This window comes from Platalea leucorodia, assembly GCF_965183815.1.
Source record: "Platalea leucorodia genome assembly, chromosome: 9".
NCBI classification, from domain to species: domain Eukaryota; kingdom Metazoa; phylum Chordata; class Aves; order Pelecaniformes; family Threskiornithidae; genus Platalea; species Platalea leucorodia.
The window spans coordinates 17,637,076-17,655,264 of record NC_138831.1 but is presented as its reverse complement, the minus strand read 5'-3'; the positions used below and the strand labels follow the sequence as shown (position 1 = coordinate 17,655,264).

General features: G+C 65.1%; 2 protein-coding genes across 2 annotated transcripts; one reads left to right on the top strand and one right to left on the bottom strand.

Moving 5' to 3' along the window:
- Positions 1-613: 613 nt before the first annotated feature.
- On the top strand, positions 614-12,643 carry LOC309594879 (U3 small nucleolar RNA-interacting protein 2-like; the record flags this gene model as incomplete). The annotated part of the gene is made up of 21 exons (XM_082321281.1): positions 614-664; positions 2,323-2,400; positions 3,508-3,657; positions 3,859-3,955; positions 5,064-5,122; positions 5,388-5,525; positions 7,830-7,932; positions 8,757-8,989; positions 9,609-9,708; positions 9,809-9,882; positions 9,992-10,033; positions 10,267-10,399; positions 10,611-10,735; positions 10,988-11,080; positions 11,189-11,289; positions 11,392-11,526; positions 11,679-11,777; positions 11,857-12,002; positions 12,101-12,180; positions 12,302-12,375; positions 12,466-12,643. The coding sequence occupies 21 exons, from the start codon at positions 614-616 to the stop codon at positions 12,569-12,571; spliced, it is 2,217 nt and encodes a 738-aa protein (XP_082177407.1). The 3' UTR covers positions 12,572-12,643.
- A 1,491-nt stretch (positions 12,644-14,134) lies between these two features.
- On the bottom strand, positions 14,135-16,890 carry LOC309594878 (metabotropic glutamate receptor 2-like; the record flags this gene model as incomplete). The annotated part of the gene is made up of 3 exons (XM_082321280.1): positions 14,135-15,117; positions 15,850-16,309; positions 16,876-16,890. The coding sequence occupies 3 exons, from the start codon at positions 16,888-16,890 to the stop codon at positions 14,135-14,137; spliced, it is 1,458 nt and encodes a 485-aa protein (XP_082177406.1).
- Positions 16,891-18,189: the final 1,299 nt, after the last annotated feature.

Here is an 18,189-nt window from a genome sequence, read left to right as displayed (position 1 = left end):
AGGCAGGCTGGCATCGGGGCTCCCACGGCACAGTGGCCAGGGAGCCAGCCCTCTCATGGCATCCCGGGACAGGGACTCTCCCTGCCCCGCAGTGCCAGCGTGTCCCTCACCTGGGCAAGCCAGGGCCCCCTCCCCGTGCTGCCCTCCAGCATCGCACCTTTGCCCCTGGGGCACACAGGGGACACCAGCATCCCAGCCTTGAGCCAGGGCTGGTGACATCACCGGGAGCTGGGCAGAGGGCTCGAGTGTTCCCCCCTGCCTGCCCCCCAGCCCTGCCTGCTCTCTCTCTGCCAGATTCATGCCACTCTGCCTTGGCTCTGCCCAGGGAGGAAGCGTATACCCTGGGCATCATCCGAGCCTTCCTCCGGAGCAGACCAAAGGTAACCTTGGCCAGTTCTACGAGGCGGCGCCCCTGTCTCCTGGCCGATCTTTCTGACCCCATCCCGTGCTCACAAGGTGCTGGGGGCTGTGCTGGCCTCCCCGCAGCTCTCTCTCTCCCCCCTGACACTGTCTGTCCATCTGTCCCCTCCCCGGCTGGCAGCAAGAGGACCAGAAGCTGCAGTTTCTGGCCTCCGTCCACACCATCTGCAGCACTACCAGAGTGGACTCCACCATGTGGGACATGCTTTACTTCTGCCAGCTGGAGGTGGCGGAGACCATTGAGGTGAGGGGCTGCCAGCCAGGCTGAGGCAGGGGCAGTGTGCAGTGGCATGGCCCTGGGGGCAGGAGAGGGCTCGGCCAGGCAGCGGGGTGTGGATGAGCACTGCTCCGGGTCTCCGTCCTTGTAGATGCTCCAACGCCACCTGGGTGGCCCGGCTGGAGCCCAGGCTTGGACCCGATGACATTTGCAGGTCTCTCGGCCAGCCTGTGGCTCTGTAATGGGCACAGCCCTTCCCACCACAGGGCTTGGGACCGCTGGGTGCTGGGTGGGGAGGGGGTGCCAAGATGGGGGCACCTGGGCTCTGCCAGCCCCGCAGGCTCTTGCTGGCCAAGGGAGACTGCCCATCCCGATCCGTCCCACCCTGCTGTGCTCCACAGGTGCTGCTGCAAGAGGAGCCCGCTGACCACCTGGACACTGCGGTGCGGCAGCAAGCCATGCTGGCCATCAGCTCCATGAGGTAGCTGCCCCAGCCCCCAGCTTGGCCTTCCCGGTGCTGGGCAATCCCAGGTCGGGGGCTTCCCCAGCCCTGGGTCCACGAGGGAGGCAGACAGCAGGGCAGGGGGTGCCACAGGGTTTTCCCCCTAAAGGCGAGTGTCAGCGTCATGGGGGGGTTGAGATGTCCCCTGCAGTGTGGGGATCAGCCCAGGTCTCCAACCCCGGGGTCTGCTTCCTCCTTGCTGGATCTGAAGAGCAATTCTCTGTCCCCACAGCCAAGCGGGGCTGCTTCTGCAGGAGAAGAGCAGCAGCCTCCTCCAAATCTGCTTCTGCAGCATCTTCCACCTGCCTCCGCAGGACAGCCAGGGACCCACGGCTTTCCTCTACTCCCAGGTACGCCACAGGGTGAAACACAGGGACCTCCCCCACCCCGAGGCCCCTTCCTGGGCACCGCAGGGCCACAGACACCCCCCCCACCCCCACCCCGAGGCTTCCAGGGCTGCCCCCAAGACTCTGTCCGCCTCACAGACCCTGGCTGCGATGGACAGCATGCTGCAGGCACTGGTACGCAGCGCCGGCCCTCTCGGCATCCTGGAGCTGCAGAAGATCTTGCAGGTCGGGCCTTGGCACAGGGTCGCCACGGGCAGTGACCCCCGGGTTGAGCAGTGCCCCCTGCCCAGTGCCTGGTGCAAGGAGGGGGGCAGGGAACATCCCTCCTTCCCTGCCGTGCCCCCCACCCAGCCCGCTGCCTCCTGGCTGCTGCCAGAGACCCTTCTCCTCCTGCCCCAGCCCGCCTCACCCCTGCAGCCTTGCCCACTGCCCATCCTGCCCAACACTCCCTCCCAGATGGACCTGCCTGCCTGCCTGGCAAGGGGAGCCCAGCCCTGGGGCTTTCCCCTTCCAGCTTCACCACAGGCCATATCCCAGAGCCCGCACTGCAGGTCCCCAGGCAGGTGGTCATCCCAAAGCCTTGGGGTCCTCGGGTGGGGGGCGCAGGCACTTTTTTAGGTGGGAGTGAGTGGAAAGCAGCAGACGCAGCAGCAGGAGTGCGATGCGGCGACCTGCCTGGCCGCAGCAAGTTGCCGCGAGGGGCAAGAAGGACACGTGCCCCATCCTGGGCACTGCCCCGGCGCAAGCCTGGCTGGGCTGGGCTGTGCCATGCCACCTCCCTGGCACATCAGCAGCTTTTCTCCTCCCAGCTCCTGCTGTCCTTCACCAACTCCCAGCTGGCAGCAGTGCAGGAGAGGGCCATGGCACGGATTGCCAGGCTAGCCGAGTTCATCACCACCTGCCCCCTGCTGCAGGTACGGAGCTCCTGGCCTGGGCAGCCCCAGTCCCCCATCCCTGTGGCCCTGAGCCCCAGCACCTCCCGGGGAAGCTGGGCACCCAGTCAGCAGGAGGTCAGGAGCAGGAGTCTTTGCCCTGCCCCTGTCCTGTCCATGCTCTCTCCCAGGGCAGAGCAGGGCTGCCACGGGCACAGGCAGGAACCTGCGTCTGGCAGCGCTGCCCTGCTCTGGGCTGCTGCCTGGCTGCTCTGGGAGCAGCTGGGGCTCACCTTGTGCCCATGCTGCCTCTCTTCCCCCAGCTCTGCCCCTGCTTTGCACAAGCCACAGTCAGACATCAGTGCTCCAAGACACATCGGTTTGCGATGCTGGGGAAGCTGGTGGGGCACCTCACCCTCTGCTGCACCTGCAAGGACCAGGGGACCCGCCACGAGGCTGCAGAAGCTCTCTATCACCTGCACACCTTCGTCCTGCAGCAGAGAAGTAAGAGAAGCTGTGTCGGGCTGGGTGCCCCGAGGCATGGGCAGCCAGGGGCCGCTCTCCTTGGCAAGAGAAAGCTCGATCCAACCCGCCTGCACGAAAAGCCATTTCCCCTCACCCCTGCTCACACTAGCCCTGGACCCTCCCTGGTTTCTGCTCCCCAGACCTGTCTGGGTGCCCTCTTTCTTTGCCAGTGACTTTTCAGCCCGATGCTCTCAGACTGCACCTCCAGCTCTGCACCCTCGCTCTGAGAACCCTGGTTTTGCTCCTCCCCAGGCAGGTGGCCCTGGCTGCATGACACAGGGCAGCTGCAGGAGGCCTGGCAAGTGAAGCAGCCCTGGCAGCTTTCACAAAACGGCTGTGCCAGCGAAATCTTCTTGGTAAGAAGTGCCTTCAGCCCCTGACCAGGGGGGTCGGCATGAGTGAAGGGATACCCAATGCATGGGGATGATGGGAGCTCGTGCTGTTTCTGAGCAGGGGCTAGGCAAAGGCCCCCAGCGAGCTCCAGTTCCCCACGGGACCCTGACCCCCACTGTCGGTCTCCTCCCCAGCACACCCTGACTCTGCGTCTCACTCTCACTCCACAGCTGAGATGCTCTGGGTGACGCTCTGGGTGACAAATCTTCCCTCCTCTCCTTCATCTCACAGATGTTCACGAAATACCTCCGACCCTCCGACCAGGCAGACATCATCCTCATGGCCATCGAGAGCTTCAGAGACCCAAGCATCTACAGCATCAGTGTGGCTGCCCACATGGTGGACATCCTTGTGGCAGACCCTGCCTTCCAGGCAGGGCAGGTGAGGAGCCCGTGGGTGGCATGGCAGATGCTCCAGCCCAGCGGGGGACCTTTCCTCCCCCGGCTCTGCGCCTGGCCAGCACTGATGCTGTCTCAAGCCGGCGTACTGCAACGGGAACGGAAGCACCTCCCAGTGGGAGCTGGGTAAACGGCCACGCTTGCCCTGCTGACATCCCCACTCCCACCCATGTCTGCCCTCCAGGTGCTGAACGTCATGTGGGCCATCTACAGAAGCCTGCCCTCCATCAAGGCGCTGGTAGCCCTCAACAGCTTGGACAGGGCCCTGCTGGTGCTGATGGGCAAACATCCCAGCGAAGTGGTGGCCAGCCTGCTGCAGTGCTCCCCAACGTGCACCCCGTACGGGGCCCACCATTCTTTGGGGCTCCTCTCACACTGGGAGGGGGGCCCCAAGACCCTCCTGAGGGACTTCAGCCCGGCCATCCTCCGGGGTGTCCCCGCTGACAGAGCCCTGGTTTCCCGCAGTGTCGCCATGGCCATGTGGAAGACGATGCTGTCCGAGCCCCAGGCTGCAAAGAAGGTGCTGCAGGAGCTGCTCAGCATGCTGATGAACCAGTCGCTGCGCAAGACCTCCACCTCCCCTAAGGATCACCCGCGCATCTGCTCCCTGGCTGTGAGTTGCTGACCTCCGGGGCTGCTCTCAGCTGTGCGGGGCCGCTGCTCCCCTTCCCTGCCCACCCCAAGCCTTGACCTCCCCAGGGGCGCAGGGACATCTTGGTGTTTGGGTGTCTTCTGCAGGCAGCCAGGACGATAGGCGAGATCCTCCTGCAGCCCACCTGCCTGCAGCAGGTGGAGGCGATTTTCCCCCAGTTTTTCCTGGTGCTGCTTTTCCAAGTGTCGTTCACCACAGAGCTGACGCTGCAGGAGGTGCACATCTTCTGGAAGGAGCACCAACAGGATCTGCTCACTCCCATCAGGTGCTGCATCCCTGCCCTCTCATCCTTGCCAGCCACCTGGAGCCAAGCCAGGGCTCCCAGTGGGAGCTGAGCATTTCTTCTTGAGCAGGTCTGCGGTGCAGTCCATGAGAATGCTGCTCTGCAGCATGGGCTTTGAGAGCCAGGTGCTGGCCATTGAGGCGCAGGGTGGCTGGGACACCCTGCTCAGCGCCCAGACCCACCTCATGGGAGTGCGGATTGTGGCCAGGTGAGAGCCCCTTCTCCCTGCTCCTCGGGGACTGGGCACCCCATGCCACCCCCTCCCTTGGGGCTGATGGCAGCAGGGTCCCTGTTGCTCAGAGAAAGTGCTGCAGACTGGTGATGTCCAGACTGGTGCGAACCCCAAAGAGATGTGCCTGCCTGGCTCAGGCCTGACCGTGCCTCCTTCCCCCTGCCAGGGAGATGATGAAGACCCCAAGACCCCTGCGCTCCACCATCTTCTGCCATCTGGCAGAGCTCCTCAGTGTGGAGGACCCCACCTGGGAGATGATCGCCATGGTCTTCCTCGTCGAGGTGAGCCTCGAGGTGGCACTGCTCCAAACTGCCTCCAACGCTCGGCTCGCCCATGCCCACCGCTGGGGGGGGAGCTGGGGCGGTGGGTGGGCTCCGGTTGGTACCATGGAGGAGCAGGCGAGCAACCAGGGCGGCGTGGTGTGGGGCACGGGGGCTCTCCGCAATCCCCGCCGCCTCCGTCCGGGTTTGGTCTTGCCCCAGCCTCCTTGCCCTGAGCTGATGGTTGGAGCCAGCACCACACCAGCTTCCGCTGCACGTGTTTCAGATGCTGGGCTGCACCGACCTCGGTGAAGAGCTGGACCGTGCCCTGGAAATCTTCCCCATGTATCTGCGGAGCCAATGCTTGGGGATGCCCAGCCTGGTGCTCAGGGGCATCCTCAGGCTCACCGAGAGGCCCGACACGGTGAGTAGGGGACAGCCGGGAGAGCAGCCCAGGCTGGAGCAGTGGGTAATGCGGCAGCTTAGGCTTTTCTGGGCATCGGGAGCTGTGCCGGCTGCAGCCAGCTGTCCTGCCTCCCTGGCCCTCTGCCCCATGGCTGTGCCGTGCAAGGAGAGAGGCAGCAGTGCCAAGGGGACCGGGCTCCCTCTGCCAGCATGTCCGGGCAGGGATGCTGGCAGCAGAGCGACCAGCCTGAGCGTGGGGTCTGCAGAGCCTGAGCGGGGGGTGCTGAGCCCCAGGGTGAAACGCAGTGGCTGTGGTGGGGGCTGCTGGCAGCTTGGGCAGCTTTGCAGGCAGTGCTGGTCGCCCACCAGCCTGCCCAAGGGGTCTGGTGGAGAAGGAGGCAGCCGAGGGCTGGCAAGGAGCCAGCGCTGCCTGTCCTCCCCCTCTGCGCCCTGGTCTTGCCATGGCCATGCCGGTAAGCCCTGTCTGCTGGGACCTTGCCCTCGTAACCCACGCTGCCTGCTGAGAAGCCAGCGGGGAGGCCAGTGTTGGCGGAGAGGGTTTTCACCCCTGCGATTTGTCGCTGCTTTACAAAAAGGAGGTGGCATGTCTCACACAGGCAAAGAGAACCCTTGTCCTGCTGCCGCACATCATGGAGCAGCTGCAGGATGCTGACAGCGATGCCAGCGCCCTGGCCCTGTCCGTGCTCAGCAACGTGCTCCAGCTGCTGGAGGGGAAGATGCCCAGCCTCACCGCCCTGGCACTAGCTGGCAAGCTCCAGCCACTCTTCAACAACGTAAGGCTGGGGGACAGCTCCATGCCCCCTTCACCCGACACCTCCCTTCACGCCTCCCACTGCAGCCCCGTGCTCTGCAGGGGGACGCTTGGCCCCACAGCCCCCAGACCCCATCGCTGCCCTCGGTCACTCCGTGCTGCGTCCCAAGCCCCTGGCATGGACTCACCCCGGCTCGGCCTCCCTGCCGCGGTGGGGACGGTGGTGGCAGGAGGGCAGCAGGTGTGCTGAGCCCCACCAATGCGCACCCTGCCCTGGCAGCATCCCCCAGCCCTCCGCAGGGTCTCCCTCTCCGGACCCCAGCCCCGGGGACCCCAGCCCCCCTGAGCAGACCTGCATGCCGCAGCTCACTCCCTTTTGGAACGGGGTTGCCTGCCACTGGTTTGGGGACATCCATCTCCATGTCAGCCCCTTGCACGCCATGGGCTTGGGGCTGAGGTCCTCCTCCCCTCCTCCCCCAGGAGTCAGGCACCGTGCGGGAGCTCTCCATCCGTCTCTTCCAAACCACGATGGGGCTCGTGGTGGGTGCCGAAAAGAAGAGGATGAAGAAGGAGGTGTGGGACAGCGTACTGCCGCTGCTCTTTCACCTGCACGACCAGGACAAGAGTGTGGCTAAGGTGGGATCCCAACCTGACCGGTCCTTTGGGCAGGGCACTGGACCCTTCAAATGTGTGTCACCATGAGGTTTAGCTTGCTGAGTGCCTAGGACCAGGCAGGGCCCACCTCCCTGCCCACTGCTGTCTTTTACCTCCTGCTACCTGGATGGATGGGGAGGTGGGTCCCTTTCCCACCCAGCTCCCTCCACACAGCCCCTGGCATCGGTCCCTGCAGCCTCAGAGACTGGGTTATGGCTCCGCAGCATCCTGGGGCCAAAAGCTTGAAGCCCCAACAGGCTTCCAGCCAGAGAGGGTGGCTGCACTTATCTTTAGCACCCTGGGGTGCTGAACCTGGTGGCAGCATCAGTCCCCTGCTGCTGTGTCTTTCCTGCATGGGCAGGGATAGGCTCTGAGCCCTGCCAAGAGGGGGGACACAGGGTCCTGTGACCCGACTGGCGGTGGTGGCATCTCTCTGCTGCTCACCAGGCCTCCCTTGAAGCCCTCCGCAGCGCTGGCCAGTTCCTGAAGTGGAGGCAGCTGGCGCAGCTGGCCGAGATCGCGCAGGCATGGAGGATGAGCGAGTGCCTGGTAAGCGCAGCCCCAGTGCCCCCGGGATCCGACCTGGACGAACCCTGCCCCATGCCCAGTGCGGGGGACAGAGGGCTGTGCCCCTCTAGCAGCACGGAGCCTCCCGGAGCAGGCTCTGCTCCCTGCTGTCCTCTCCCCTGGGGTCCCCAAAGGTCCCCAAAGGGGACCCTGCCACCAGGATGGCACCCCAGCATCCCTGGGGAGCCCTCTGCTCCCTCTGAACCCCGATGCCACATGGCAGGAAGCTGGGAATGTGGTGCTGGGGGGAAGGAGGGTAGCCCTGGGTGGGGGGACGGGCCAACTGGGGGGCAGCTCTATGCCAAGCCTGCGCCCTTCTCCTCTCTCCAGCTGGCCAGGAAGAGGAGGAAGGCCAAGGACTACCTGCGCCAGAGCCAGCCTTACCTGCGGAGCCCGCAGGAGCCCCTGCGGCAGGAGGCTGTCAGGTTCATCGGTGAGCCATGAGCTCCGGGGTCCCTTCCTCTCTCAGGGTCCCCGTGTCCCGGGGCAGAACCTGTGGGGCACCCCTTCACCCCCTCTCACCCCTGCCTGCGCAGGTGGGGCTGGAAACAGGCCCATCCATCCTCTCCCCGATGCTGCACCCCGGGGTCAGCCCTCCCCGGGGAGCTGTGCAGCCAGGCGGGCTGGGTGGCGGGGTCCCCGATGGGCAAGCGGGGTTCCTGACAGGCAGCAGGGTCCCCAACACGCTGCGTCCCCCCAGGGCTCATGGGACGGCAGGCGGATATGCGTGAGGAGATGGCGTACATCAGAGAGGGTGAGTGAGGGCAGCGGGGAGGAGGCAGGACCCCAGCACGGAGCTCCCCCACCCTGGGCGAGGGGGACTCTGCTCCCAGCGGGTCTGTGGGGAGGGGGGCTGTTTCTGGAGGGGGCTATTCCTGACCAGCAGCCTCCAGCCGAGCCACTTGCCCCCTGGCTCCCTCCTGGCCCTGTGAATCACGGGCTGCAACGTGCCCTGCCTGGAGGGGACAGAGGGCTGTCACCTCACCTCTGCTGCTTTGCGCCTGCAGTCCTTCAGGGCGCAAAGAAAGATGCCAGCCCCATGGCCTCCTCCCTGGCGACTCAGACGGACCTCATCCTGCAATGCGGAAGGCTGAAGTCGGGGTTCAACCTACAACAGCTGAGCTTACAGCTGCCGAGGGCGTGGATGAGGTGGCACTCGGCCCCCAGCGAGGACTCTGCTTGGGCAGAGACAAAGCAGCAGCCCCAGCCCTAGGACGCTCTGCAGGCCGGGGTATCTGCTCTTCCAGCGTCTAACAGGAAAGAAGAGCCCTCAGCCCCCGAGGAGCCGGCGTCCTCCGGAGAGCAGCAGGACAGCCGCTCCTTCCAGCGGTCCAGGGCAAGACCTGTCCACGCGCTTCGTCTTTGCCACAAAGCACCAGCTTCTCTGCTGGGCGGCGAAACAGAGGGGAGGAGAAGCCCAAGCCAGAGCCGAAGCCGAAGCCGAAGCCGAAGTTGAAGCTGAAGCCTTCCCTCCCCCGGGCCACACTGGGGTAAATCACATTTTCTGCCTCCCACCATCGGAGGAGCCTGCGCTGCCTTGGGCTGATGTGGCCGAGCCCGGGAGCTACAAAGCCACCGATGCTCTGGCTCCAGCGGCGTCCCCAGCAGGAAGGGCAGCGCAAAATGAAGTTTCAGCACAAGAGCAGATTTTAGCTCTTGAGAGCATCGCCGGGACAGGCCCCCCGGCACCCGCCCCAGGCAGAGCCACGGCCGCGGCACAGCCAAGGACGGGTCCCTGGGACCCCCCAAAGGACGTGCGATGGGACCAGAGGCCCTGAGGGGCAGAACAAGCTGATGATGATTTGGGTACGCCATCACCGCCACACCGTCTCGGTGAGTGGGGGGTGCCGGGGTGGCGGCGGCCGTGGGCGGCGGTGAGGGCCGGGCCGGGGAGAGGGAGGGGGGCGAGAGGCACTGCCCCGGCGGGGTCGCTCCGGCGGGTGTTGCCGCGCCTGTCCCCTTCCCGCAGGTCCCGGGCGCCGAGGGGAGGCCGCGGGTGGCGGCAAGGAGGTGTCCAGCGACTCCAAGCCGGAGAGGTAAGGGCTGCGCCGGGGGGGATGGCGGTACCGGTGGGGGTGCCGGTGGCGGTGCTCACGCCTGTCCCCGCAGCCCGTTGTTGGGGCGGCGGCGGAGGAGGAGGTAGAGGAGATGCCGCAGGAGAAGAAGCTGCGCATGGCCAAGCTGTACCTGGAGCAGCTCCGCCAGTACGGTGAGCCCCACCTGGCCCCTGGCGCCGGTGCCCCGGCGGGGCAGAGAGGCGGGCAGCCCCCGGTGCTGAGCCTGGCCCTCATGCCCCGTGTCCACCGCAGAGGAGGAGCGGGCGGCGGCAGAGGAGGAAGAGACGCCCGCAGATCTCATCGGTGACCGGCTGAAGGAGGACGTGGTGAGCAGGGAGCGGGGCGCGTCCCCTTGGTCCCGGTGGCGCCGGCGGGCTCTGTCCCCCTCCCGCGGGGCTGGGGCTGCCTCTGCTGAGCCTCCTGCTTCTTCCCCAGCTCGAGCAGAAGGGCCGGCTGCAGCGCCTCATCGCCAAAGACGTAAGTGCCCAGTGCTGGGGGGCTGCCGGACTGTAAGTGCCGGCTTTGGGGACACTCAGGCATGGCCACAGCTGGTACCCCGACTTGCCATGCCAGCTATGGGACCACAGCCCTTCTCCCGCCCGGCGTGCCGGCTGCTGGCGCCCTGGAGAAGGAAGGGTGCTGTGCTCGGGTGCTCCCAAGCCTGGGGAAGGGACGGGGGCAGCCCAGCTCACATCCCGCTCTCCCTGCAGGTGCAGCCTCTGGATCCAGCCAGCATCCGCATGCTGCGGGCGCACCAGCTGCCCATCACCTGCCTGGTCATCTCTCCGGATGACAGGTTCATCTTTTCTGCTTCCAAGGACGGCTCCCTCATCAAATGCAAGTGTTCCCCTGGGGCCACGACGGGCTGTTCCCCCAGCCTGAACCCTGCGGGGACCCTGCAGCAGCAGGACCGTGGGTGCCTGTGGAGGTGGCTTGGCCCCTGGCCCCTCTGGGGATGTGCACATGCATCGTTTTGGGCTCTGTGGGAGGCTCACTGATGCTTTCCGGAGCGGTGGGAGGCTCCCAGGGGGTGACGGTGGTGCCTTTCCCGTAGGGGAGGTGGAGAGCGGGAAGAGGCTCTGCGTTGTGCCTGGGGGGAAGAAGGGCACTGGGGAGCGGCACATGGGGCACGCGTCGCATGTCCTCTGCATGGCCATCTCATCGGATGGCAAGTACCTGGTACGGGAGAGGGATGCTGGCGCTGCCATGTGGGGCGGAGAGGTGGTGGTGGGGAGTGCATCTCCTCCCGGGGTCCTGGGGAGCCGTATCTCATGCCCAGGTATACTTTGCTGGGTTAAAGCAGCCCCTGCCTCCACCGGAGTCAAGAATGGGTCCCTGGGACCCCCCAAAGCACATGGGGTGGGAGCAGAGGCTGGCACGGGCCGCAGGTCCCCGAGGAGTAGGTCTCGGGTATCCCCTGTGTTCTGCCAGGCTACGGGAGACAGGAACAAGATGATCGTGATCTGGGATGCAGCCAGCTGCAAGCGCCTGCACATCTTCACCGGGCACCGCAATGCCGTCTCGGTGAGTCAGGGGCATCAGCTGTGACGCCTGTGGGGCCAGGCAGCGCCATCCTCCCTGGTGCCCCTCACCGCTGCCCCCCCAGACAGACATCTGTCTGTCCATCCGCAGGGCCTGTCCTTCCGGAAAGACACGTACCAGCTGTACAGCGCCTCCCGTGACCGCTGCGTCAAGGTCTGGAACGTGGCGGAGAATGCATACATGGAGACCCTGTAAGACGTGGGAGGGGACACCCCGCTGACCCCCCTCGCCGGGGGCAGGCGCTGTGGCGGAGGGCCGTGCCCGCCGCAGCTCTTTGCCACCTCTCCCTCCAGTTTCGGGCACCAGGACGTCATCACAGGGGTGGACAGCCTGAGCCGGGACTGCTGTGTGACGGCGGGGGGACGGGACGGCACCGTGCGGCTCTGGAAGATCCCCGAGGAGTCACAGCTTGTGTTTTACGGGCACCAGTAGGTCTGGGGCGGGAGAGGGGCCTGCGGGCAGGCGGGTCCAGCTGGGGCAGCGGTGTGAGGGTGCCAAGTGTCACCAGGAGCCTGCTGGCGCTCTGGGGACACTGACGCCCTGGTGAGCCCTTGCTTCCTAAATGGAATCCCAAAGCACGCTCGGAACTGCTGGTAGTTGCCTGTTCTCTCCGTAGGGGCTCCATCGACTGTATCCAGCTGATCAACGAGGAGCACATGGTGTCGGGCGCTGATGACGGGTGAGCGCGGGGCTGGCTGGTGCCCGGGGTGGGCAGGCGGTGCCCCCCGCAGCCCCCTCACCCCTCCCCGCCCTGGCAGGTCCGTAGCCCTGTGGGGGCTGACGAAGAAGAAGCCACTGGCGCTGGCCCGGCAGGCGCACGGCATGCAGGACTCCCAGGGCCTGCAGCAGCCGTACTGGATCTCCGCAGTGGCCGCTCTGCGCAACAGTGACCTCCTGGCTACAGGTGTGTGGCAGCCGCTTTGGAGCAGGGGTTTGGGGGGGCTGTCCTGCTCCCTTCCCTGGGTCAGGATGCATAGCAGGAGTCTCCTCTCTCTGCCCCAGGCTCCCACAGTGCCAGCGTGAAGCTCTGGAAGTGTGGTGAGGGATTTCGGAAGCTGGAGCCCCTCTGCGACATCCCCTTGGTACGGATGGGGAGGTTGGGGATGCTGGAGCTGGGCTGGGGGCGTCTCTTGGTGGGGGCTCCCCTCCCTGGGCGGCAGGAGGAGACTGCGGGAGCCCCTCACCCTGCCCTGTCCCCTCCAGGTGGGTTTTGTCAACAGCCTCAAGTTCTCCGCAGGCGGCGACTTCCTGGTGGCCGGCCTTGGACAGGAGCACCGGTACCGTCCCCACTCCCTGCCACTGCCCAGGGGCAGCCCCCTCTCCGCTGCGGCCCGGCCGAGGGTGACCCCCATCTCTCTCATCTATAGGCTCGGCCGGTGGTGGAGAGTCAAAGAAGCCAAAAACAGCATCTGCATCATCCCCCTGAAGCGGAGGGCTGCAGCCCCCAGCCCCGAAGCCCCCGACAGCTCCTAGCCCCCTGGCCCCGGAGCCGCCGGAGCTGCGTCCCACGTCCTTCATGCGACCACCCTCCTGGGGCCGGCAGGGCACGAGTGGGGGGTGTCGCGTGGCCCCCCCACCCCTGCTGGCCCCCATATCGTGCTGTGGCTCTGCCCTCTGCGAGGGTCTGCCCCCTTCCCTCAGGTTCGGATGGACAGGAGCTGTGGCAGAGTCCATTTAAAAAACAAAAACAAACAAAACCAAGACCACTTTATTTACATAAATTAAAAAAAAAAAAAAATCACGCTCTTGCTCACGGAAAAAATCTACTCTTAAAAACTTGGTTGGGCTCAAATACCTGGGTCCTGTTACTTGCCCTCAGCCCCCGCCGGACCCCCCGGGCTCTGCAGGGGCCGGGGGGGCAGCGGGCATTGAGCCCCGCTCCTCTGCCCTGTCTCCCACGAAGGGGTGAGAAGCACTATGCACAGCGAGCGGGGGGACGGAGGGGGCTTGGGCCCAGCCTGGCAGCACTCGGCGGCTTTCCCGGGGCCGAAAACGAGGAGGAAAATGTGAAAATGTGCAAAGGGCCTGGGGGGGGGGTGTCTCTGCTGGCCCAGGGAGGGGGGACGTGGGACACGGCTTGGCACAAGGGGGACATGAAAGGCCCCACACCAGGAAATCGGGGTGGGCGATAGGGCGAGGGCAGTGGGTGCTGGGGCAGGGCTCGGCGTGGCTCGGGGCAAGCGGGGCGTGACTTGGTGTGGCTCAGCAAGAGGGAGTCGGGTTGTGCACGGCGGCTTGGGGCAAGGGGCTTGCACCACAGCTGGTGCAGGGGTGGGGAACGTGTACCACAGTGCAGTTCAAGGGCCGGGGTCTGTGCACTGCGGCTCAGTGCAAGGGACGGGGGGCACGTTCACCGTGGCTCGGGGCAGGGAATGGAGGGGATGATGTGCACCTCAGCTCAGTGCAAGGGACGGGGACGTGGACGGACCGTGGCTTGGTGCAAGGGACAGGGGGACACGTACCAGGGCTCAGCGCAGGGGATGGGGGAATGTGCAGAACGGCTCAGTGCAGGTGACGCAGGGGACGTGCACCACGGCTCAGTGCAAGAGATGGGGGGACACGCACCATGGCTCAGTGCAGGTGACAACAGGGTCGTGCACCACGGCTCAGTGCAAAGGACTGGGGATGTTCACCATGGCTGGGTGCAGGGACAGGGGGTAGTGCACCAGGGCTCAGGGCAGGGGACAAGGGATGTGTAACGTGGCTCAGTGCAAAGGAAGGGTGACAACGTACCATGACCCAGCGCGTGGGACGTGTAGCTCGTGCTGGGGCGGGGGCCGAGCCTCCCGGCTGCCTCTGGCCCCTGAGCGGGCGGTGCCGCGGGCGCTGCTCTCCCTGGGGAGGGAGCCGGGGTGCAGTGCAGCCGCAGGCAGGAGCAGCAGCACCACGACCTGGCCTCCCCGTCCTTCACAAGGACGACGTCGTGGAGTCCACCACCTCATGGCCGTTGCGCACTGTGGGCACGTACTGCGAGGCCGAGCCTGGCCAGGAAGGCAGCAGTCAGGGGCAGGCTGGGGGTCACCAGGACCGCTCCGATCAAGCCCTTTTAGAGTTTTCGGGGCATTTCCGTGTCTTGAAGGCATAGACCGTGCAGAGGACCATCAAGAGGACATTGTAGGTGAGCGAAACGAGCATGTTGGAATCGCAGTTGTTGCACTTGAGGGTGATGATGTACCTCTTGTCAGGCTCCGTCTCCTTGCCTGTGCCAGGGGTCTCCACCAGCAGCCAGATGATGACGATGATCAGCTGGCAAGAGATAAGGGCCATGCAGATGACCACCTGTGACGTGGGGCTTATGAACCGGGGGCGCTGGACCCCCTCCTTCACCCCGCTGAAGATCCTGGTGATGCGATTCGTCTTGGTCAAGAGGGCCGAATAGCAGACGGCGAAGGACGTGCCCAGCCCCAGACGCCGGAGCGTGCACACCTCGGTGGAAGGCTTTGCGATGAAGATGAAGGTCATGCTGTAGCACGTGAGGACCCCGGTCAGGAGAATGTAGCAGAGCTCCCGGCCTGAGGCCTTCACGATGGGGGTGTCATCATTGTTCTTCACGAAGACTCCAGAAACAAAGAGGGTGGAGATAAAACCCAGGCAAGAGATAGTGACGGGACCAATGGCCCAGGCGTCTTTCCAGCGGATACACTCTTGGGGCAACTCGTAGCAGCCATTCAGGGTCTCATTGGGCCAGTAACCGAGACCGCAGTCCACGCAGGTGAACTCATCCAGCAAGTACTCGTAGGGCTGGCAGGGGATGCAGATCCAGCAGCATATGTCTCCGGGCTGCATGCTCTTTCTCTCATTCTTCTTGCAGGGGTCGCTGCACTGGGACACGGGGATGGAGGTCTCAGCCCAGGGGATGAGGCTGCTGTTGAGGATGAGCCCCTCAGCCCAGTAGCCCACCTTCTGATACCGATACCGCTCGTCCATGTGGTGATAGCTGAAGATGTTGTAGCGCCCGATGCCATCACCGTAGCGGTCAAATCGAACGACACTCTTGGTGCCTGCTGGCCTGAACGGAGCTGGAGGGAGAAGAAAGGGAGATGGTGACTGCCATGGGGCAGGAGAGTGCTCGCTCCCGGCGTGGAGGCAGGGCCCCTTCAAAGGGTCACATCCCACCATGGTCACAGGCAAATGTCCAACCTGTTCCCTGCCTTCACTCTCATAATTGCTGCCTATGCACACATTAGGAGCAGGAAAGCAATGGTTGAGAACTATCATCTCCCCACATGCCTAAATGCTCGGCAGCCCCAGCCAGCTCTGCAGGGACAGAGCGGGATTTTTCAGCCTCCATGGCTCTCAGTGACACCTGGGTAGCTGGGCTCAGCCCAAGTCACAGAGCACAGCCACACTTCTAATTCATCCCCAACTATGTAGGTCCCTGATCAAGGTTCTCCCTCCACTTTAATCCCTGAAATGTGAATAAATCATGGCGCTTCCAAGTGAGGTCTCCAAGGCCTGACGTTCCCGGAGGGGCCCCTGTGGGGCCGGTCCCACCCAGCTCTAGCAGGATGGAGTTGGTCACCAGCTTCTCCACACTGGGGACAGAAGGCCTAGATTGCCTCCCAAGGGTGATGGTGAGCTGTTGGCATCTTGGGACAACCACAGCCCATAGCACACGGGTCCCCAGGTGTGGGCAGGATGGAGGAACCGGAGGGCTTTGGGTCAAATACGGGTCTCCTTCCTCCTCCCCGTCCCTCCACCCATCCCTTTCCAGTTAGGCAGCCAACCCTTGTCTCCATCTCTGGACTCACCATCAAAATTAACATTGAGCATAAAGTCCTTGTAGAACCTCTTGCCATTGACGGCTTTCATGGCGTCGCAGAGCTTGGTGGCGTTGGGGCACAGCACCTGGTGCATGTTGTGGAGAGAGCGGGCCATGGCATAGACCGCATTGACCACAAACGTGATCTTGGACTCTGGCTCAAACTTGCCTGTCTTGAGGGAGTACCGGCTACAGTCCTGCGTGTGGAAGCTGCACTTGAACTTCTGCTCCCAAAAGTCCCGAAAGCAGGGATTTCGGCTGTTATTGTAGGGGTTGAGGTTACGGAAGTAGGCAGCAAACTCCTTAATGGGGTAGGCTGCCAGCTCGATGGTGATTGCTCCCTCCGCCACTGCTTCACTGCCAGCCACCACGCTCTCCAGGGCTCCCCACCCATCACTGGCCACCCACATGAAGGACACGTTGGCTCTCTGGGCAGCTGCCAGCAGCTCCTGGACAGGGGGGGAGCGAGGAGCCCCCCAAGCACGGCCACCTCTGCCCCACCGCCCCGGCAGGGCAGCCCCAGGGGGCGCAGGGTCCTTCTCACCCCTTGCCTCCCTCCCTTCCTTCCGCAGGATGGCGGGGAGACCCCCCGACCACCCTAGGCGGGCCTGGGAGGAGGAGGACAGAGCTACCTGAACAGCAGCACCCAGCTGATCACTGCCCCCACCCCATGGCTGCACCTCCCAAACACACAGCACCCACCCCATCACTGACCCCATCACGGACCCCAAAACTGAGCCATCACTGACCCCATCACTGATCCCAAAACTGAGCCATCATTGATCCCATCACTGACCTCATAACTGAGCCATCAATGACCCCATCATTGACTCCAAAACTGACCCATCACTGACCCCAAAACTGACCCATTGGGCCCATCACTGACCCCATCGACCCCATCACTGACCCCAAAACTGAGCCATCACTGACCCATCACGAACCGCAAAATTGACCCATCTTTGATCCCATCACTGATCCCATCATTGACCCCAAAACTGACCCATCACTGACTTACCACTGACCCCACCATTGACCCCAGCACTGACCCATCACCGCACCCCTCTCCCCTTCCCCTTTTCCCCTTCCCTCTCCCCCCGGCCCCGTCCCGCCCGTCCCGACCTCGGGGCACCGCTGCCCCTCAGCGCCCGGGGCCGGGACCCCGCTTGCCCTCGTACGGCCGGGCTGGGGCCGTGGGCCCCGGCGAGGGGAGCGGGGGGGGGTTCTGCCCTCCCCCCGCCCCCCCCGCGGCCAACCGGGGGCTGGTGGAACCCTGCCACGCACCATGGCAACCGTAACCGGGGGACCGCGACATCCCCAGCAGTTGCGGGAGGGCGTCGGGCTTGCCTGTGTGCCCGCGGCTTTGGGGAGAGAGGAGCGACCCCCGCGGGCCTCGTCCCGGGCCTCGTGTGGAAGAAGGAAAAGCCTCGGTGTGCCTGAGGGGCTGGGGGCTGCGCCCCCGCTCAGCCCGGCCGCAGGTGGGGGTGGCAGCAGGCCCCGGGAGCGAGGGGACGGGGACAGAGGGGTCCCTGCCACAAGGGGGATGCCTCCGGCAGAGATGAACGCCAGCCCCACAGCAGGAGGAGGAGGAGGAGGAAGAGGGAGTCAGTCCCGTCCCCCTGGGGCAAGGAGGGCTCCTGCGGAGGGGGGGAACGGGGGCACTTCGGGGGTGCCCCCCTGGGGGGGGTGACGTTGGGGCCCTTTGTGACACCCTGTGTCACCCAGCCCTGCCCCTACAGTGTCGGTGTTGGGTCAGGGTGGGAGCAAGGAGCCCCCCAAGCACGGCCACCTCTGCGCCACTGCCCCGGCAGGGCAGCCCCAGGGGGCGCAGGGTCCTTCTCACCCCTTGCCTCCCTCCCTTCCTTCCGCAGGATGGCGGGGAGACCCCCCGACCACCCTAGGCGGGCCGAGGAGGACAGAGCTGCCCCAGCTCCCAGCTCCAGGCCAAAGCCCAGTGAGATGTGTAAGCTTGAGCCGCTGCAGGCAGGTGAGTGTGTGGGCGCTGCAGGCAGGGGGCTGCCCACCCTGCTCTGCCCTGTCCCAGGCTCCCATCCCCCAGGCAGGCTGGCATCGGGGCTCCCACGGCACAGTGGCCAGGGAGCCAGCCCTCTCATGGCATCCCGGGACAGGGACTCTCCCTGCCCCGCAGTGCCAGCGTGTCCCTCACCTGGGCAAGCCAGGGCCCCCTCCCCGTGCTGCCCTCCAGCATCGCACCTTTGCCCCTGGGGCACACAGGGGACACCAGCATCCCAGCCTTGAGCCAGGGCTGGTGACATCACCGGGAGCTGGGCAGAGGGCTCGAGTGTTCCCCCCTGCCTGCCCCCCAGCCCTG